The sequence below is a fragment of the Eublepharis macularius genome, chromosome 3 (genome assembly GCF_028583425.1).
Source record: "Eublepharis macularius isolate TG4126 chromosome 3, MPM_Emac_v1.0, whole genome shotgun sequence".
Taxonomy (NCBI): Eukaryota; Metazoa; Chordata; class Lepidosauria; order Squamata; family Eublepharidae; genus Eublepharis; species Eublepharis macularius.
The window spans coordinates 178,863,576-178,882,842 of NC_072792.1; the positions used below are offsets into that span (position 1 = coordinate 178,863,576).

The following is a 19,267-nucleotide window of genomic DNA, read 5'->3' on the forward strand; positions in this document are numbered from 1 at the left end:
GGCTTTTTCAGTAGTGGCCCCATGCTTATGGAATGCCCTTCCTCTTGAAGATAACCTGGTGCTTACATTGCTTACTTTTAGGCGCCAAGCCAAAATGTTCCTTTTCACCCAGGCTTTCAGTTACGGATTTGATCTTTTAACATTATTTTAGTCTGGAAAGTGTTATTATTTGTTGTCTTGTCAGTAGTCTGTTTTTATGGTCTATGTTTTTATGCTGGGCTGGGTTTTTATGCTGGATTTTAATCAATGTATTTTAGCATTTCACTTGTATTTTATTTATTTTGTAAGCAGCCTTGTGCACGTTTCTGGAGAGGTGGCATAATTTTTTTTCTAAATAAATAAATTACAGTATACTGGCTTTCCATGTAAGGCTCAATTTATTTTAAAAAATAATTTTTGTGCTTGCAATCCCAGACACAACAATTGCAGATAACCCAGGCAAGCCTGATATATCGTCAGATCTCAGAAGCTAAGCAGGGTCGGCCTTGGTTAGTAATTGGATGGGAGACCTCCAACGAAAGGTGGCAGAGACGGGCAATGACAAACCACCTCTGATAGTCTCTCGCCTTGGAAACCCCAGCCGGGGTCGCCACATAAGTCAGCTTTGACTTGATAGCACTTTCCACCACCAGCCTACAATCCCAGACATGACAATTTAAAACAATGTAAAATGATGGTGGTGCCATGCAAACGTGGTGTTTCGACTGTCTGGTAGTCAAAGCATCACTCTTGAGAATGACAGCTGTCATTTTCATCCTGTTAATAGGGAGAATAGTGGGACCAGAACCAACAGCTTGAAATTTGATCCAAAGACCTTCTGGTTAAACATTAGGAAGAACTTCCTGACAGTCAGAGCGGTCCCTCAGTGGAACAGGCTTCCTTGGGAGGTGGTGGGCTCTCCTCCTTTGGAGGTTTTTAAGCAGAGGCTAGATGGCCATCCGAAAGCAATGCTGATTCTGGGAACCTGGGCAGATTGTGATGGGGAGGGCAGAAGGGGTTGCATCAGTGCTTGGTTTTCGTGGCCCTCCTTACATGCCCAGGGTGGTGCCAATTGCCACCTTGGGGTTGGGTGCTGATTTTCCACAGGCTGGTATGGCTAGGGATCCTGGAGGTGTTTTGCCATCTTCTGGGCATGGAGCGGGGGGGGGGTGTCACTGGAGCAGTCGGGGGGGGGAGTATATTTATGAATTTCCTGCATTGTGCAGGGGGTTGGACTAGATGACCCAAAAGGTCCCTTCCAACCCTATGATTCTATGATTTAATAAATATTTTAAATAGATATTTTAGATATTTATACCCTGTTTTTCTCTGCAGCGATGACCCAAAGTGGCTTACAGTGTCATTCTCTCTTCTTCCATTTTACCCGCACTGAGGGTAGATTAGGATGAGACAGAGTGGCTAGCCCATGGTCACCTGGCAAACGTCTGTTGCAAGGTGAGGATTTGAACCCAGCTCTCATAGATCCTAGTCCAACACTCAGAGCCAAGCTACAAGTGACTTTTTTCACGTGTAGAACACTTGATTGTTTTCGCAGGTTTTCCTGGGAAGTGAAGTCCCGGTGTCCTTCCCCTCTCTGTTAGAATTGCTGCCTGAAGAGCCAGAGAAAGCCAGCTGCAGCAGCAGCTTTTGCAAATTGTTCCTCCAGTCACAAGCCTTCTGGACAAGAGGGCTCTCAACGATCTTTGGGGGTGGGTAGCTGCAACTTTCTCCCTGGGTGTCCTGCTTGGCTTCACCGACACATCGGCTTTCTCCAGAGCAGCTCCCCGGGAGCAAGACGCCCAGGGAGAAAGTTGCAGCTGCCCGCCCCCAAAGATCGTTGAGAGCAGGCTTGTGACTGGAGGAACGATTTGCAAAAGCTGCCGCTGCATCCGGCTTTCTCTGGCTCTTCAGGCAGGGATTCTAACAGTGAGGGGAAGGACACTCGGACTTCAGTTCCCAGGAAAACTTGCGAAAACGATCAAGTGTTCTACATGTGAAAAAAGTCATTGTAGCTTAGCTCTCAGTCTAACCACTACTATGTTGTGCAGGCTTTCCGAGTTTCTCATCCTTAAACAATCAGGTGGTTGTTGCAGCCTCAGTGGCACAGAACAGAATAATCAGACAGGTGGCAAAAGACTTTTGAATGCTCCGTCCAGAATCTTATTCCTTCCCCAAGTCTAGCAGAGGCCAAACAAACTCTGCAACGTAAACGGTTGCTTTGCATCATGGATTTGAAGATTGCAGTCTTGATTTACCCCTGGTGCATAATTGGCTTCATTTATTTAAAATAATTTAGGATGGTGGTTTGCAAGTTTTCTATCCGCAACGAGTTCTTTACACATTGCCATACACCAAAGAGCACCTGGTGTGTTTGGGAAGATTTCCTGACTTTTTAAGGCATCCACTTAGACAGGGCAGTTGTTTAGGGAGGAGCTGTGGCTCAGTGGTAGAGTATCTGCTTGGCTTGTGGAAGGTCCCAGGTTCAAACCCCGGCATCTCCAGCAAAAAGGATCTAGTAGAAGGTGATGTGAAAGACAGTTACGTGAGACCATGGAAAGCTGCCGTCAACCTGAGTAGACAGTCCTGACCTTGCTGATCCAACAGTCCAGTTCAGTATAAGGCAGTTTCGTATATTCATAGGTCTTCATTGCACAGGCTTGGTAGTTTTTTCTTGTTTCATCAGTTCTCACCTGTTAGCTTTTGCTGTTCAGAGTTTCGGTGATTACTGTAAAATGGTCAGGGTCCCACCTACCTACTGAGCTGCATCTCCCATTTCTCCCCGTACGGCAGCTTTCGTCAGCTGAATGGAATCTATGAAGGATTGCATGCAGACAGATCCTTTTCAGTGTTGGCTCCCACTTGGTGACACAGCTTGTCAATTAATGTGAGGACGGCCTTGGGCTCGGCAGGTTTATTCAAAGGCACTGCAAAGCAGAGCTCTTGAGCTTTTTCGTGAGCTTCCACCAGTGCAGTTTGTAGAGAAATTCAGTATGGGTCTGTGATCATTCTGCTGCCGGTATTGCTGGCTGTGTTTCTATTTTTTTATTATTTGTAACCGATTGTTTTTAATCTTCCTTGAATTCCTTTGGGAGGAAGGAAGGCTAGAAATAGAGGAAGTAAATGAATAAGTAGGGAATTGCAACAGAAAGTTTAATTAAGGTGGCAAGAGCAGATCGCGTGGAGGTGCTGTTTTTGTTTGGGTCAGCTGAAAACCCTGATTGGTATTTCTGGGATTTTGGGAGCGAAGGGGGCTATTCCCGCTTCTAACAATGTTGTGACGTGCAGAAACGTAACAAGTGAAACTTTTTCCTGTTATTGTCCCTGTAAAAAGCAAAACTTTCTCCTGGGCATCATTTATCTATTTATTGCACTTCATTTACACCTGCTTTTCTCCCCAATGGGAATCCAGAGTGACGTACGAAATTCTTCCTTTCTGTTTTATCCTTTTTGCCGAGAGCGTGTGACTGGTCCAAGGGCTCCCAGTGAGCTTCCATAGCAGAGTGGGGATTCGAACCTGGGTCTCCCAGATACTAGTTGGACCCAAGGGTAACAGGAGTTCCACAGAAGGCCACCCTAATAGGGTTGGACTCAGCTTTGCCTGATTCGGTAAACCTTGTTTAGCAGGGAATAAGGCTGAGGAATCCACTTCGTTTCTGCTACAGTATGGATACTGGAGTGCTCAGCTGCTTATGTGGCACTGGAGAGGTCAGAGGTCAGGGTACAAGGCTGCCTTTTGTAGGATTTCCCCACCTTGTTTGTGTTGGTTCCTTGATTCGGTTTGATTGCTGCATTTTAAACTGGAGTACTGACCCAAGCACGCATTCAGTAGACTTGAGGGAATTTAACCCCAAAGTGTCATAGGGTAGTTGTAGGAATAACTGGAAACTCTATGATAAAACCATAGAGTTTCTGGTGATTCCTAGAGCCACTCTCTGTCACTTTCAGGTTTTCCCTGGAAGTGAGGTAATGGTGCATGTGACAATGTGATTTCTTTTTTAAAAATTTCCACTACCTCTTGAAACAGCAGCAGACAACAGGACTTGGTGCTGTGGGATCACCTGACCAACTGGCAATCCTAACTACAGCCCCTCCCACTTGTGTTATTCATCTCCCCCCCCACCCCGAACAGAATTTGAGGATGGTGAGGAAGCAATTGGTTGAAATGTTTCCCCCCTCTTAAGAAAAGTTGTACCCTTCTTTGAGATTGCATGGTTGTGTATTTATTATTTTATTTTTATTTTATTTATGTCATTTGTAGTCCACCTTTCTCACTGAGACTCAAGGCGGATCACACAGTGTGAGATCAGTAGCAAGGACAAGGGCAGGCATTTCCATACAGTGTCAAGGACATTTCCATAAACAATGTCATAGGGTAGATGAATATAAGTTTACAGAGACAGAGCATTAGCAAGGATCCAATACAGGGTTGAAGGATTGCTGAAATAGAACATAATCCTTTCTAGGATTGACATTAGACAACACGAAGCACAAGCAGTATATACGAGTACATATTCAAAGCAACAGATAATGAGTGATTCCGCACATATTGGACAATGCACTTCCAATCCTCTTTATAGATAATTTGGAATGGATTTTTTCATGTGCGGAAGAAAAAATCCACCTCAAACGATTGATAAAGTGCATTGAAAGTGCATTATCCAACGTGTGCGGAATCAGCCAATATATAAAGCAACAGAATGGTGGAGCCCATGGTTCCCAACTCATTGGCGAAACATCCGAGACCCCCTCCCTACAATACCGCCCTCCTATCTGAGTAAAAAAGCCTTTTTGAATAATTCAGTTTTGCATTGTTTGCGGAAAGCCAGGTACTGGCTGCTTTATCCCTGCTGGCTCTTTTGCTATATATTGCTGTTTTATTGCTACTTTTTAAACCTTTAGTTTATTACCTGTTCGTACTGCTGCTTTTGCTGCTTTGTTAAAAAAGGCTGTTGGGTTTAAACTCTTGTCAAGTTGATTGTTCTTAATGGATGTGGTAAGCCGATGGCCTTTAAACTTTTCCAGTCCTGTGACTCATTGAGCTGCAATCCCAGGACAGGAAGTTATGCAACATCAGGGTCATGTGACAGGAAAGAGGGCAGAGTTATGACCTCATTGGTTTCAAAGAGAGGATGATGCCCAGCAGACCAAGAGAACCAAGGAAAATATCAGTCTAGTATCAGAAGGTGTACCATAGTGAGGAACAAGCCAAAGGTCAGAGCCAGGAAACCCGCTCTATTGATGAATGACTGGGCTGGGCTGTTCTTCTGTTTTTTCTTAGCATTCCTGCAAAAAGAATTACAGGGAATAGCATTCTTGCTTTCTGCACAGCAGACCTCATCTAGGTTTGCTAGACATGGCCTGGCAACTAATGAGAGACCAAGTGGGGGAACATGGCGATAGCCATTGGTGACAGTGTGACATCACTTATAGGGAAAACTTGAAAGGGATGTCACACCTCTCTAGGAATCACTGGGAACTCTGTGGCAAAACCTTAGAGTTTCCAGCAATTCCTAGAGTGGACTGACATCACTACGGGGTTTTCCTTGGAAGTGACATCATGCCATCGGTCCAACAGCCATATTAAAAAAAAATTCACTTGCCACCACTCCAAGCAATGGTGGGGAACAAGAAGCAGGAGCAGAGGATGCTGGTAATATTGCCCATGATCCATGAGGGGCTCTCCATGACCTCCAGGTTTTGCCCCGTGGGACGAAACTCACTTTTGTAAGCCGTCTAGAGAATACTTATATTGAGCACTTGGATGTAGAAAGAAAGTCCTGAGCTGAGAGTTAAAGGATGGGGGTAGACACAACAGTGGTAAAGCTGATGCTTTTGATACAGAAGATTCCAGGTTCAATCCCCAGCTTCTCCAGTTAAAGGAAGTTCCAAGACAGATCTTCCTCTACTTGCAGTTGTAGAGGCCCTGTCCCGTCTGGGATAATTCTGAGCTAGACAGAGCAGTGGCTTGAGTTGTCCTGCCTTAGCCTGGAGGAGCCTTCATCCAGTTTAAGTGGTTCTTCCAACTTAAGCAGACCTTCTATTGGAGGAAGAGACACATAAATTGAAGGAAGTCTCCTTAGGTGGGAAGAAGACATCAAAATCTTGCTTAATACAGCTGATTACGAGGCAGGTTTATATAAGTCACTCTGCTTAAAAAGTCCACGTATAGATCCAAGCGCCTCTCTGCAGTACCCACTTTTTCACAATGAATTTCCTGTCCGCAGGAAGCCAGAACTGCACAATCTGTCCGGTTCTGTTGCAATCTTCGACTGGGGAGATCTTGTCGGTGGCCGGCTGCGCCCAAACGCAACACTCTCTTTCTTCCCTCTCGATTCTAGCTAGAGCTGCCGCCGTCGAAGATGTCCAGTAATGGGACAGAAGCAGAAGATAAACCACCGGCTCCCCCGATGAGGAACACGAGTACCATGATAGGCACCGGCTGCAAAGACGGGGGAACCCTGAACCACGGCTCCAAGCCCTTGCCTCCCAATCCGGAAGAAAAGAAGAAGAGGGATCGTTTTTACCGTTCCATCTTGCCAGGAGACAAAAGTACCTTTTTCGTTTTTGCCCCTTTCTAACTTCTTTTGCATATTTCGCCTGATTTTTTTTTAAAAAAAAAAATTCATCTGGTTTAGAATCTTAAAGCAGAGGTTCTTTACGTACAGGTTTATAAAATCGTTCATGGGGTACGGAAAGTGAATTTTTCTATCTCGTGCGTTATGCTCGAACTTGGACGCACTTGCTGGACTATATATTTATATTGGGGGAAATAAACGAACACCCTTAGCCGATTGTAGATTTCCCCACTTCGCTACTAGTCTGAGAAATCTCAAGGCTTTTAAACTTGGTCATCATAGAAGTAAAAAGGTTTATTTAGCAAGAAGCCGTGATGCAGTCAATTTGGTAACTGAATACATACAGGAAAGTATCAGAACTTGTATTTTATTTCATATTTTTCAGCCAAACAGGTAAAGATTGTATACAGTTCATAAGATTTCATACAGTTCTGTAAACAAACAGCCAGTTCTTACAAACAAGTGGAAGTACATGATCTTCTGTAGATTGACAGGTTGTAGCCAGGAATTAAAAGGAACACAGAATAACATTCTTGGATGGCATAATTAATTTGAAAACGTAACTGGGAAAGGATACTCAAGACTAGAGCAGAGTATCTCCGGATATAAAGAATTTTTAATCTTTGGTATATAGTGAAAGCAAACTCGTTTTTAATGAAAAGATATTTTGGAGGTCATTAGTTAAAAGATTGTCAGAATTCACAGATCCAGGACAGACCAAAGATGGAACTTAGTCCAAGAGAATTAACTTGTGGAATTCACTGCTGCAGGATGACAGCAATGGCCACTAGTTAGTTTCAGTTGATGGCAATATGGGATTAGACAGACTTGTGGAAAGACAGGACCATCGATGACTATTAGCCACAATGATTAAATGGAACCTCCATATTCAGGGGCAGAAGCCCCTCTGTATACTGGTTCCAGGGGATAAAAGCAAGTCTCTGTCCTGGATGCAGGTCTTCTGTTGACATGTGGTTGGCCATGTGGTTTCTGATTTAGTTCAAACTAACAGTAAGGTAATATGAGTTAAACTTCTTTCTCGACTGCTTCATTTCAGCCTGCCGGTGAGGGCTCGCATGATGGAACGCTCCTCTGTACAGAGAGACTCTCTGCATGTAGAAAACTAGCAGGTCATGGGGGAGAGGGTCTCTAGCCCTGTTTTGCTAGTTTTCTATGTGCAGGGAGCCCCTTTGTATGGAGGAACACTGCATCATTGGTGCAACCCTCACCGGCAGTCTGAGTTGCTACAATTCAGAAACTAGCTTACTACCAGCTCATATGGCATGGTTTGTAAGAACTAGGCTTTAGTAGGAAACCAAGGAAGTTGAATCCCCTGCTCTCCGGAACATGGCCTCCTCACCTAGAAAGAGGCAGCTGACAGGCCAGGGACTCAGTCTGGTTTTGAGAGTAATTTAGGTGGGTAGCCATGTTGGTAGAACAGCAGGATTTGAGTCCAGCGGCACCTTAGAGAGGCAGTTTGGTGTAGTGATTAAGAGCAGCAGGACTCTAATCTGGAGAACCGGGTTTGATTCCCCACTTCTCCACTTGAAGCCAGCTGGGTGACCTTGGGTCAGTCACAGCTCTCTCAGAGCTCTCTCAGCCCCATCCACCTCACAGGGTGTGTTGTTGTGGGGATAATAATGACATACTTTGTAAACCGCTCTGAGTGGGTGTTAAGTCATCCTGAAGGGCGGTATATAAATCGAATGTTGTTGTTGTTATTAGAGACCAACAAGATTTTCAGGGTGTAAGCTCCTGAGAGTCAGAAGAAGGGAGCACTGACTCTCGAAAGCTTACACTCTGATAACCTTGTTAGCTCTGAGGGATTTTCTACCCCCCTTGCATTGTCTGGACACCTCCCCCCCCCCCCGACACACGCATTTCCAGGAATGCTGAGAGCCACTGCAGACCCCCCAGACAAAAACTCCCCCTGAGCCGCTCCCCATAATACATTTGAAGAAACAAATGAGGAAGAGAGATGGAAACGGAGAGAAAGAGAAATGGCGGGAAAAGGCTCAACAGGAATCCAGATTCTATCTCTTCCAACGCTTTGCTTAACTGGAAAACCTAGCGAGTGCTCCAGCTGCATCATTTTATTTCCTACATTTATAGCTTGCTTTTCTCCCCAAAAGGGACTCAAAGCAGCTTACATTGCTCTCCTCTCTTTCATTTAATCCTCACAGCAACCCTGTGAGATGGGTTAGGCTGAGAGCGTGACTGGCCCAAGGCCACCCAGCCAGCTTCCACGGCAGATTGGGGACTCCCAGATTGTGGTCTTATTCTATAAACACTACACCACACTGGCTCACAGTGCGATGCCAATATTTGAGCACCCCCTCCAAGCTGTCCCCGCTCAAAGGAATGTTGTACCCCTAATTCCCCCCACGCTACCCCTGAAGGCACTGGCCATGTTATCCTGAACCAGAAGAAGGATAACTCTCTTTTATACAACAAGATGGGTACCCGTGTTAGTCTGTCTGTAGCAGTAGAAAAGAGCAAGAATCCAGTAGCACCTGTAAGACTAACAAAATTTGTGGTAGGGTATGAGCTTTTGTGAGCCACAGCTCACTTCTTCAGATACCTCTTCTTCAGATAGAAGTGAGCTTTGACTTACGAAAGCTTATACTCTACCACAAACTTTGTTAGTCTTATCGGTGCTACTGGACTCTGGTTCTTCTCTTTTATACAAACATTTCTTCAACACAACAAAAGCTTTCTGTGTTCTGATGACACTTGGCTTATTTCCTCAAGCCAGGAATCTCTGGTACAATTTAACACCTTGGGTTGTCTCCTTTTTCTGGCAGGGCTCAGCGTGTGAAAGGACAGATAGAGTATGGCCATTTCCACACATGTTGAATAATGCACTTTCAATGCACTTTAGCAATCCTTTGGAAGTGGATTTTTTGTTTCACACATGGAAAAGCAGTTCCAAATGTTCACTAAAGAGTATTGAAAGTGGATTAGCCAACGTGTGTGGAAGCAGCCCATATTATTGTCTCTCTGTGCTGGCCAGGGCTTTTCCTGGGCTATAGGGAAAGGCAAATCTTTCTACCTGCACAAGCCTGATTTTCTCCACATCTAATCTGGAAAAAAAAACCTTTACTATTCTTTTGGTCAGGAAAATAATTTAGCTTTATTTCCTGTTAGCAACAAGTAGAGATTATAACTTATCCAACAGCCAATAGAACCTCCAATTAGAATTGCCAGTTAAGGCTGGAATCCTAAGCAGACATGCTTGGATGCAAATCTTATTAAAAGCAGGGGAATTTTTTAGCTAAGTAGGTTCGATTCAAAATACGTCTACTGAAATATAAATAGCCACTCTGAGAGCCTTTTAGGCCGCAAAGTGAGATAAGCGGCTAAAAAGCTCCACTATTGTTTATAGGATTTTTACCTCAGTATTCCATTTTCTGGTTTGCAGTTTAGTGTAAAATAAAACAGGTTTTATTGGGAGAGTTTCTCTGGAAAAGGCAGGGCTTGCTTCTCTCATAATTCGTTTCTCTGTGGCCTACCTCCACATACTCTTGTGTATGATACCTCTCCTGTAGAGGTTTTCTCTTCTGTACCTTAGCCACAAATTTGCTACAGCCGTTCTTTATTCTGTGCCTCCTTCAAGAAGCTATGAAGGGCGTTCATCATTTGCCTGTCCTCCATTTTGTCCTAACAACAACTTTGTGAGGTAGTTTAGACAAAGGGTCACCCAGCCCAATGTCACTCTGGAAGTTTTGCAGCTAAGGGATGGATTCGAACTCAAGACTCTCTAACTATCTCACCACACTTGTTTTCATAACACAGGTGTAACATAAGGGGGGAATTCTACCAAAATCTCTGTTGCTATTCTAAGGAAAGGGTTCAAGTCATAGCGCAAGCAGTAGCTGAACACAGAACAGGTTTAAAAACTGGCTTTCAGAAAAAGTATGTGGTACAGTCCCAGAAGGACTGTACCATTTCAGAATGTGGGTGAGGGTGACCAAAAGTTATGTGTCCTGAAGCAGCGGCCCCCTTGGCCACCAGGCAATCTGCTTGCTCTACTCCATCAGTGTCTAAGACTTCACCAGCCAGTCTTTAAAACTGAGATTTGTAGCTTAGGGACTAGAAACTTGCTATGTTTTGCAGCAGTTTCTGTATACCCATGAGAGAGTCCTGTACGTGCATGAGAGAGTTGCAGAATAAAGATGGCTCACTGGTGGTTTTGATGATCATCTTGTGGGCTTTTAAAAATTCCACCCATGCTCAGAGACTGTATTAGAGTAGCGAGGAAGCAAACCCCCAGGAGTTTGCCTGCTACTGACAGGAATCTTTGAACCCTACCTGGAGTGCTGTTGAGCTGGAAAGCAAATGCAGGGAACATAGATGTGTGCACATACAAAGAGTGTGCACTGCAGTGTGGTATGGGGCTTAGAGTGTTGTAACAAGGACTAGGCTCAGATCTTTACTTGGGCATGAAGCTCACTGGATGAGTGTGAGCTGCTCGCACTCTCAAGCCTAAACTACCTCACAGGGTTGTTGTGCAGAAATATTGAGGAGAGAATTTGTGTTCTCCTTGGAGGAATAGTGGAACAAGAAAGCAGATAGATGGTATGCTGCGGTGGGGGCACGTACAGTGAAATCAATGGGCTTAGACTGGAGTAACTCCACTTAGGATTTCACTGTTAGTCACACTTGACGCAATTCATGTTCTCATAAGTAGCTAGCCATTGCGGTTAGGTGGTTGACCCTGTTCCCAGTTGCGGAATCCTCTCGCTCGCTCGCTTTGGCCATTTCTGATGCTTCACCTTAAAGCAGCCGCACTCCCTTCAACAGGCAATCACTGAAGCATTGGATTAAAATCTCGACTGCTCATTTATCCAGCTGCGTAAGAAAACACAGGGGGCTCTTCGACCCCCCTGGATGTCGAAATCCTAGTTTGTCTTTTTGCTGTTTCCAAAAGGGATGGAAGACAACAATGTGGATATCTCTTCAAACCCTTTGCCAAAACACATTACACACACAGCTTTAAAATCTTGAGCTATGAGCAGCAGACACATGTCTGTGATGGCACAAACGTTATTCAGCTATGAACACCAGATTTGGGGGTGGTATTTTTTCTAATGCCAGGTGATCAAGAAGGAAATGAAATCATCTTCTTCTTCTTCATCATTATTATTAATGCCAGTTGTGCCAAGACTATAGCAAATAGACAGGAATGTATGGTTGCCATGCAGCCCTATGCAGGTTTTGGCATACTGAAACACCACTGAAATCAGCTTTGCATAGGATTTAGGGTTGTCAGCCTCCAGGTAGGGCCCGGAGTTCTCCTGGAATCCAGACTACAGACATCAGTTCTGCTGAAGGAAATGGGCAGATTCAGATTATCTCTGTGACATCACATCCCTGCTGAGTCCCCTCCCCTTCCTAAACTCTGCCCTCCTCAGACACTGTCCCCAAATTTCCAGGCGTTTCCCAAGATGGAATTGGCAACCCGTAGTGAGGTTCCTTTTCTGCTAAACACTGAATCAGAAAAATTTCCACAGAATTTTTTTTGGAATGTTTTCAGATGCCTGGGATCCAATTCAGCAGGAAGATTTATATTTAGTAAACACAGAAGTACACACTGACAATTTTACGTTTGGTATGAATATCTCAAAAGTACACCCCCCCCCTCGCTCCCAAGGTAGACAAAAGTAATTGAACTGAAATATTTGATTAGGGAGGGAGGGAGAATCAATTAAAAACATTTAATGTAGTTCGAATATAGCATTTCAACCTATTCAAAGCTCGACTTGGAAATTATTACAAGATAGGTGGATCTATGAGGAATTGTAGTTGGGAAGGGAGGAATAAATGATTAGCCGATTCCTTTCTACTTGATCTAGAGCTTCTCTCCAGGAGAACCGATGTTTGAAAAGGCCAGTACCCATGGTTGCCAGGCCCCCCAAAGGGCATACCAGCTGTCAAAGGTGCAAGTAGGTGGCAGGTACTCAAGCCTGTGCACGCATTCCCTCGTCGCCAGAAAATATCTGGTGCGGTGTGAAAGTGATGGATAGCAACAGGGGCCAATTCTCTAAAAACTGGCCCAAAACATAATGTTTGGAGCTGATTTTTAAAGAATCGGCTCCTGTCATGACCCATTGCTTCAGCATTGTGCCAGAAATGATGTCATTTTCTGGTGCCATGGGTAGGCACGTGCATGTTTTGTACACAGGATAATATTTTGTAGTGGGCAGCGCTGTAGATTCCACAGCTGTCTCCACTAAGGCTTGCCATCTCCAAGATAGGAAGTTCTTGGAGATTTGGGGGTGGAGTGTGGGGAGGGCAGGATTTGGGGAGGGACTTCAGCACAGTATAATAACCATAGAGTCCACCCTCCAAAGAAGCCATTTTCTCTCGGGGAACTGATCTCTGTCTTCTGTATTTCAAGCCAATCCCTAGGCACCATCCGGAGGCTGGCAATCCAACCTTCACTGGTGATAGCAGCAATTCACTGTTGCTGTGAGCAAGTAACCCTTGTGTTCTAGAGGCCCTTAAAAAGAGGGTCTTGGCCTGGGGGAGGAAGGTGGAGAGACTGGGGGAGAACAAAGAATCTGAAACCCTGAATTTTTGCACAGAGTGAACAGTTGCTCAACCCACTGATCCTCTTCTAACATACTCATGAAGAAAGGTTAGATCTAGTTTCACATCATATGTTAAGCATTAAAGGCAGTGTGGTATAGTGTTCAGAGCATCAGCCCAGGGCAGGAAGAGACCTGGGTTCAAATCCCTTCTCAGCTATGAAGCTCCTTGGAAGGCTCAGGGACAGTCACATCCCTGAACTCTCGAACGCTTACACCCCCAAAATCTGGTATTTAAGGCACTGCTGGATTCAGTTCCCGCTGTCCTACTGCAGACCAACACGGTTACCCCCCTAAAACTGCTCTCACAGGGTAGCCTCCCTCACAGGATTGTCGTGAGGAGAAATGGGGACGGGAAGAACCTTGTGGCCTGCCTTGCACCCTGTAGGAAACAGATGGAATTGAAATGTCTAATACGTCAACAGAAGTTTCCTTAGACTTGTCTGTATACATTAAAAACCAAGACTTGTACTGAAACTAGAATAGTCCACCTCACATTTTAAGAATCCTAAGTGTCGGTTCTGGCCCATTTCGATATCGCTCGTGGAAAAAACACCCCGCAAATGCTATCAGAAGAGATTAAATGGTAAAGCACGGCTCAGTGGGTCTATAAATCTCTAATCCTCGTAAGCCCATACCTCACGCTGAGGAATGTTAATATTTTAATAATGCGCTCAGGTTCGGGCCTCAAAGTCGTTCGGATTTGCTTGGAGAAAAACCATCTGCTGCTCATCTGCTATTATAATCCTCCCTGCCTAAGAATTTAAGTCCCCATTTCTTTAACGGGAGTTTTAAGGTAATAAATTTGGTTCTCTTAGTAGCCGCAGTTGTGTTTTGAAACGGCTTGTATGACTCGGAGAAGATTCCAGCCAGAGAATCGCTTCTAGAGGATAGCCCAACGGCGAGTCAAGAGCCCCTAATTAACCTGGCTTGCTTTCTTCCTGAAACATCTCAAAACAATTTTTTTGTAGTATTTAAAGTATTATTCTCATAATATTGGCAGCTATCAGCTCGGAACGGGTCTTGTCAGACTGCCCAGGGGCAGGCAGAAAATCCAGTGGTGCAGTGTCGCTCATCGCTACATTTCTGTGATAGGAGGAAAGAATGTTTTCTGTTTGTAGAAACTTTCTGGAGAAGAGAAGGCAGTGGTAGGTGCCCCCTGCTATTTCGTCACCACCAGCTCCCTAAAAGATAATGATAGTCACAGTCAAAAAGATTTAATCCATGTTTTGCTGAATTCACTTTTTGTTTAACTTTTTTGTTGGTAAAGTATTTCAGGTGGGTGTTGGTCTGGGAGGAAAAGTAAAGTTTTTTTTAAAAGCTGTTTTGTCTTCAAAGGGGTGGAGGGAGAAGGGCCACTAAGGGCTAGAGCATACTAGAGGAAGTGGGAGATTTGGTCTTGCCTTCTCTCTGACAAGCTAGCTTTCTAGATGCAGGGATTTTTTTAAAACAAGGAATTATTAGCGCCCCCCCACATAATTAAGTGGCACACCCCATATACAGATTTATCAACTTATTGAACACTAGGAGGAGGAAACTGTAAAATTTATCTTGTGCTATATATTGTCGAAGGCTTTCATGGCCGGAGAACGATGGTTGTGGTGGGTTTTCTGGGCTGTATTGCCATGCTCTTGGCATTGTAGTTCCTGACGTTTCGCCAGCAGCTGTGACTGGCATCTTCAGAGGTGTAGCACCAAAAGACAGAGATCTCTCAGTGTCAAACGTCAGGAACTACAATGCCAAGACCACGACAATACAGCCCGGAAAACCCACAACAACCATTATCTTGTGCTATTTGTCAGAAGCCTGGAAGCACTTAATGGAGTTAAGTTACACCCTGCAGCGGTGTGCAGACGTTCCCTTTTAATGTACTTGCAGCTGATCCATGATTGGTTGAGACTGGAAGGGGAAAAAAATCCTCGGTGTAAAGTCCCCTGCATGCAGAAAACTAGCATGCCAGGGAGACCAGTTTAAACAAGCAGGAGCTGCTTCTCTAATGCCAGGACTTCTTTCTATCAGCTGCAGTTTGAACTGCATCATCCAGGAAACCTTGTTTCTGAGGGTTGTGCCGTCGCTCCCGTTTATATTTCTTTGGCTCTTAAGAGAAGGGACTGAAAAGAAACATTCCTTGGGATTATGAAGAGTGGAAATGCCCTGTTTACTAACTCTGTTTTGCATTCAAGTGGCAACTTCCCTGTACTTTGCATGTCACTGAGAACAGTTTCCCCAGTGCTGACAGTGCTCTTTGAATTAAATTCAGAGATTTGCATGCTCTTAATTCAGCAGACGCCCTGTTTATGGGCATACTTACCACCAACCCATTATTGCAGCTAACTTTGCAGCTTGCATATCAGTAGAATGAAATCCCATTAGCCAGGATGGGGCCAAAGCTTATAGGCAGAAAGCCCGAGTGGCCACTCCATGCCAATCAAAATTAATTAAAGGAACAGCACGCCTTCCTTTAGGATGCCTGAAACCTGCTGTTGGAAGAAGTCATTTCTCTCTGCCAAGGACAAGTCCTGCTCTTCACTTTTCCAAGCTCATTGATTCGGCTTCGTAAGGCCGGCAGTTACCATATATCTGATCTGGAACGTGACCCCCTCCCGTGAGGATCGAACCATCTGCAAAGAGAGCTAGCTAGGAATAGGGGGAATTCTTCTACAAACTTGGGTAATTGTCCACGTTTGTAGAAAATTCCAAAAGTGAAAAAAGAGAAGTAAAGGGGAGGGCTTTAAAAAAAAACCCCTTTATCTGAACAACTTCAGGAAAAAAGGAGATCTCTGCAATGCAGCCTGTCACAAGACAGGGTTGCCTAACAATTCCTGTAAGCACTGGGGAAATTTGTGGCAGGAGGAGGAAGAAGAGAGTATTGATTGTTTGCCTACTCCAGCTTTGGAAATACCTGGAGATTTGGGGGTGGAGCCTGTGGAGAGCGGAGGTTAGGGTTGCCAGCCTCCTGGCTGTTGGGCTGATGGTGTGACGTCACTTCCAGGAAAAAGGAAGTGATGTCACACCACTCTAGAAATCACCATAAACTCTATGGTAAACTGTTTTTTCCCCAGAAGTGATATTGCAATGTCGCCAATTATTTCTCCGCCCCCTGGTCCCTGATCCCCTGGTCTTCTGCTGGTTGCCAGGCTGGGCGTGTCAGCCCTAGCGGAGTTTAGGAACAGAAAGGAGCTCAGAAGGGATGTGAATCCATAAAGTTTGCCCTTTGAAGCTACCATTTCCTCTACAGAGGACTGGTCTTTGTAGTTTGGAGATCACTTATAATTCCGGAAGAATTCCAGGCCCTGTCTGGAGGATCCAAAAATAGAGAGTCACAGAGAACGTACCAATAAGAAAACAACTGTGACCTACTGACTGATACAATTAAAGATACAGAATGACACAAATTACAGTCAAGTCTATAATTTCATACAAATAATCTTAATGCAACTCTAAATTGGTCGTATTGCTGGCAACAGCCAATATAAGGAGGATACAGCACAAGAAGCATAAATAGCTACGTGCATACAGAAATTCAAAGTGCAAAAATGCTAGTCAATATCATATCCTAAAGTGCAAGTGCTGGCTTCAAAGGACCAGACCTCCTATAACCACAGAGTACAGGCTACAATTTATAGGTAATGAACCAGAATACAACAATATAAATAAGCATCAGTTACAGCTATAAGCTTGTTCACAGGGATTGCAAATCAATGCATAGTAACTGCAATGGGTTTGCTAGCGAGGAATCCCGTTTCTGATATCCCCTTCTTCCTGGCAGTTACCAAGAAAAATGTATCACAGGTAAGTTACATGTCATTTTCGAAGCACAATGGCCATCCGCTCAATTGGCTAGCAAACCCGTTGCAGTTAGACTTGACTGTAGTTTGTGTCATTCTGTATCTTTAATTGTATCAGTCAGTAGGTCGCGGTTTGTTTTCTCATTGGCCCGTCTGGAGGATGACAACCTCAGGTAGCAAAGAGTGAGGAGGCATAGGAGAATGCAGTACAGTGATGGGAGGGGCTAGGAAGGAAGACATTCTGGAGGTGGCCAGAAAAAGGAAAAAGGGAGGAGGAAGCAGTTTCCCCTCGTCTGAATTCCTTGCAAGTCTTTTGTTTGGTCTGTATACCTACAAAGAGCTTAGAGATGTTTTATACCTGGCTGAAGTCCTCCCCCGAACCTCGTCCTTCCCACACTCCTTGTTCACATCTCCAGTAATTTCCCATCCTGGAGTTGACAACCCAACCTTTTGCAATAATCCCTGCAGGTTTGGCTGGCCCCTAGTGCTGTGACTGGACCTGAAACTGCCTTTCATAAACATTTTGCCTGAGCTGGGATTTGAACGTTGGGGTTTTCTGCTACTTAAATCCAATATTTAGCATCCAAACCACAGTCTTTCTGATTAATTAATCTGCCAGGTTTTGGAGCTAATAACTAGCAGATGGAGACTGAACCCTGGAGAGCAAAGCATATCCAGCAGAAGGAGGCAGAATTAATCTGGCAATTTTAGCAGCCTCATTACCCTCGTGTCTTGTTTTATAGTCGATGCTCTTACTGGTTTATAAAGGAATAGTCTGCTCTGGTGGCGCATGTTCTTCTTGCATCATTCTAGGGAAGACCAGTGGTCTAGTCCAGCCAACCAGTAGAGGTTGAAGCCTTCCCCGGATGTGGCTTCCTGATGCTGGTATTCAGAGGTTTGCTGCCTCCAGATGTGGAGAGTTCCACCAGGCATTTGGTCGAGGCCAACATTAAATCCATCAAATGAGTCTCCCTGCTGGCCTCCCACCTGTGGGGGGCGCTATGTGTTCATCTGCCCCCCACATATGAGCAGCTGCAGGATATTAACCCACACCTTCACCCCTGAGCAGGTGAATTGTTGAAGTGCTGTATTGTCAGATTTGTGATTTTATTGTATGCTTGTGTTTTTATTTTGTTGTAACCTGCCCTGAGCCCACTTGCAGACTATAAATTATCAATCAATCAATCAATCAGCATCATCAGCATCAACAACAACAACAACAAAGTGGATACCCATATTGGTCTGCTGTAGAACAGTAGGATTTCTGAGTCTCTCTACACAAGATTTCTTACAGAAGGATGCTCAAGTGTAGGGGAACACAATATTAGACAGGAAGCATAATTTAAAAAGACATCCTATGGATATCGCTCCTCAGAGGATTTGTTAATTTCATCTTTGCCTCCCTGGAGGCTCTGTCAATTTCACCTCCCTTGCTGCAGGCATAGATGAAATTAACAAACCCTCTGAGGAGAGATCTCTGCAGCTCTATATTTTTAAACAACCCTCCCTGTAGAGAGGTGAAAATGATAGAGCCTTTGGCTCTGTCTTTTTAAACTATGCTTCCTGGCTTACATCGCATTACCTACACTTGAGCATCTTTGTGTAAGAGGTCTCATGTGTAAGAGGTCCAGTGGCACCTTAGAGACCAACAAGATTTTCAGGGTGTAAGCTTTTGAGAGTCAGAGCTCCCTTCTTCAGACACAAGTTTCACTAGATCAAATAATGTCTGAAGAAGGGAGCTGTGTCTCCTGAAAGCTTACACCCTGAAAATTCATTGGTCTAAAGTGCCACTGGAATCAAAGCCTGCTGTTCCACACGAGGAGGTTCCATTTAGTCATCTTGGCATAAGAATGACGGTGTTGTTTGCAAACTCTTGGAAAATGACAGGTGGCCTGGTCCTTAGATCTTGGAAGGAAATCCTAACAATTCAAATGGGATTAATTTCTGAGTTCCTAGGAAATGGATGTCTGGGCTTTGTACTTGTTGCAATGCTTTCTAATTGATGGGTGTTGCCCTAATCCCAAATTGTACAGTTTAAATTGTTGAGGTTTCTCCCCTTGCATTTGCTTTTCTTTGCTACCGGCTTCCATTGTTTTAAAGCTTGCCGCTTGCACTGCTTTGCTGATCTGTGGTTTCGGAATTCTGTCCCCTTTCCGCTAGCTCTGCTCCCCATCTGTTGCAATCTGCTATTTATTAGTTAATAATTTGGCAAATTCGGAGAGGCCTTTTCCAAGCTGAGCATGGGAATATATCTGATCTCAAGTGTCATTGGCTTTCCAACAGACACGTGGAGCTCTTCCAAAATTCCAACAGATCTATAACAACAACAACATTC

At 44.5% G+C, this 19,267-nt stretch overlaps 1 protein-coding gene across 3 annotated transcripts in view; it reads left to right on the forward strand.

The window, feature by feature from the left end:
* PAK1 (p21 (RAC1) activated kinase 1) overlaps window positions 1-19,267 on the forward strand; it is a 142,481-nt gene that overhangs the window by 73,339 nt on the left and 49,875 nt on the right. For 2 of the 3 annotated variants that reach the window (XM_054974075.1, XM_054974074.1), the window contains exon 2: window positions 6,318-6,528. The exons of the other annotated variant lie outside the window; for it this stretch is intronic. In XM_054974075.1, the coding sequence (XP_054830050.1) occupies window positions 6,339-6,528 (190 nt within the window). In that variant the 5' untranslated portion in view covers window positions 6,318-6,338. The remainder of the gene's footprint in view (window positions 1-6,317; window positions 6,529-19,267) is intronic. 3 annotated transcript variants of the gene reach the window in all.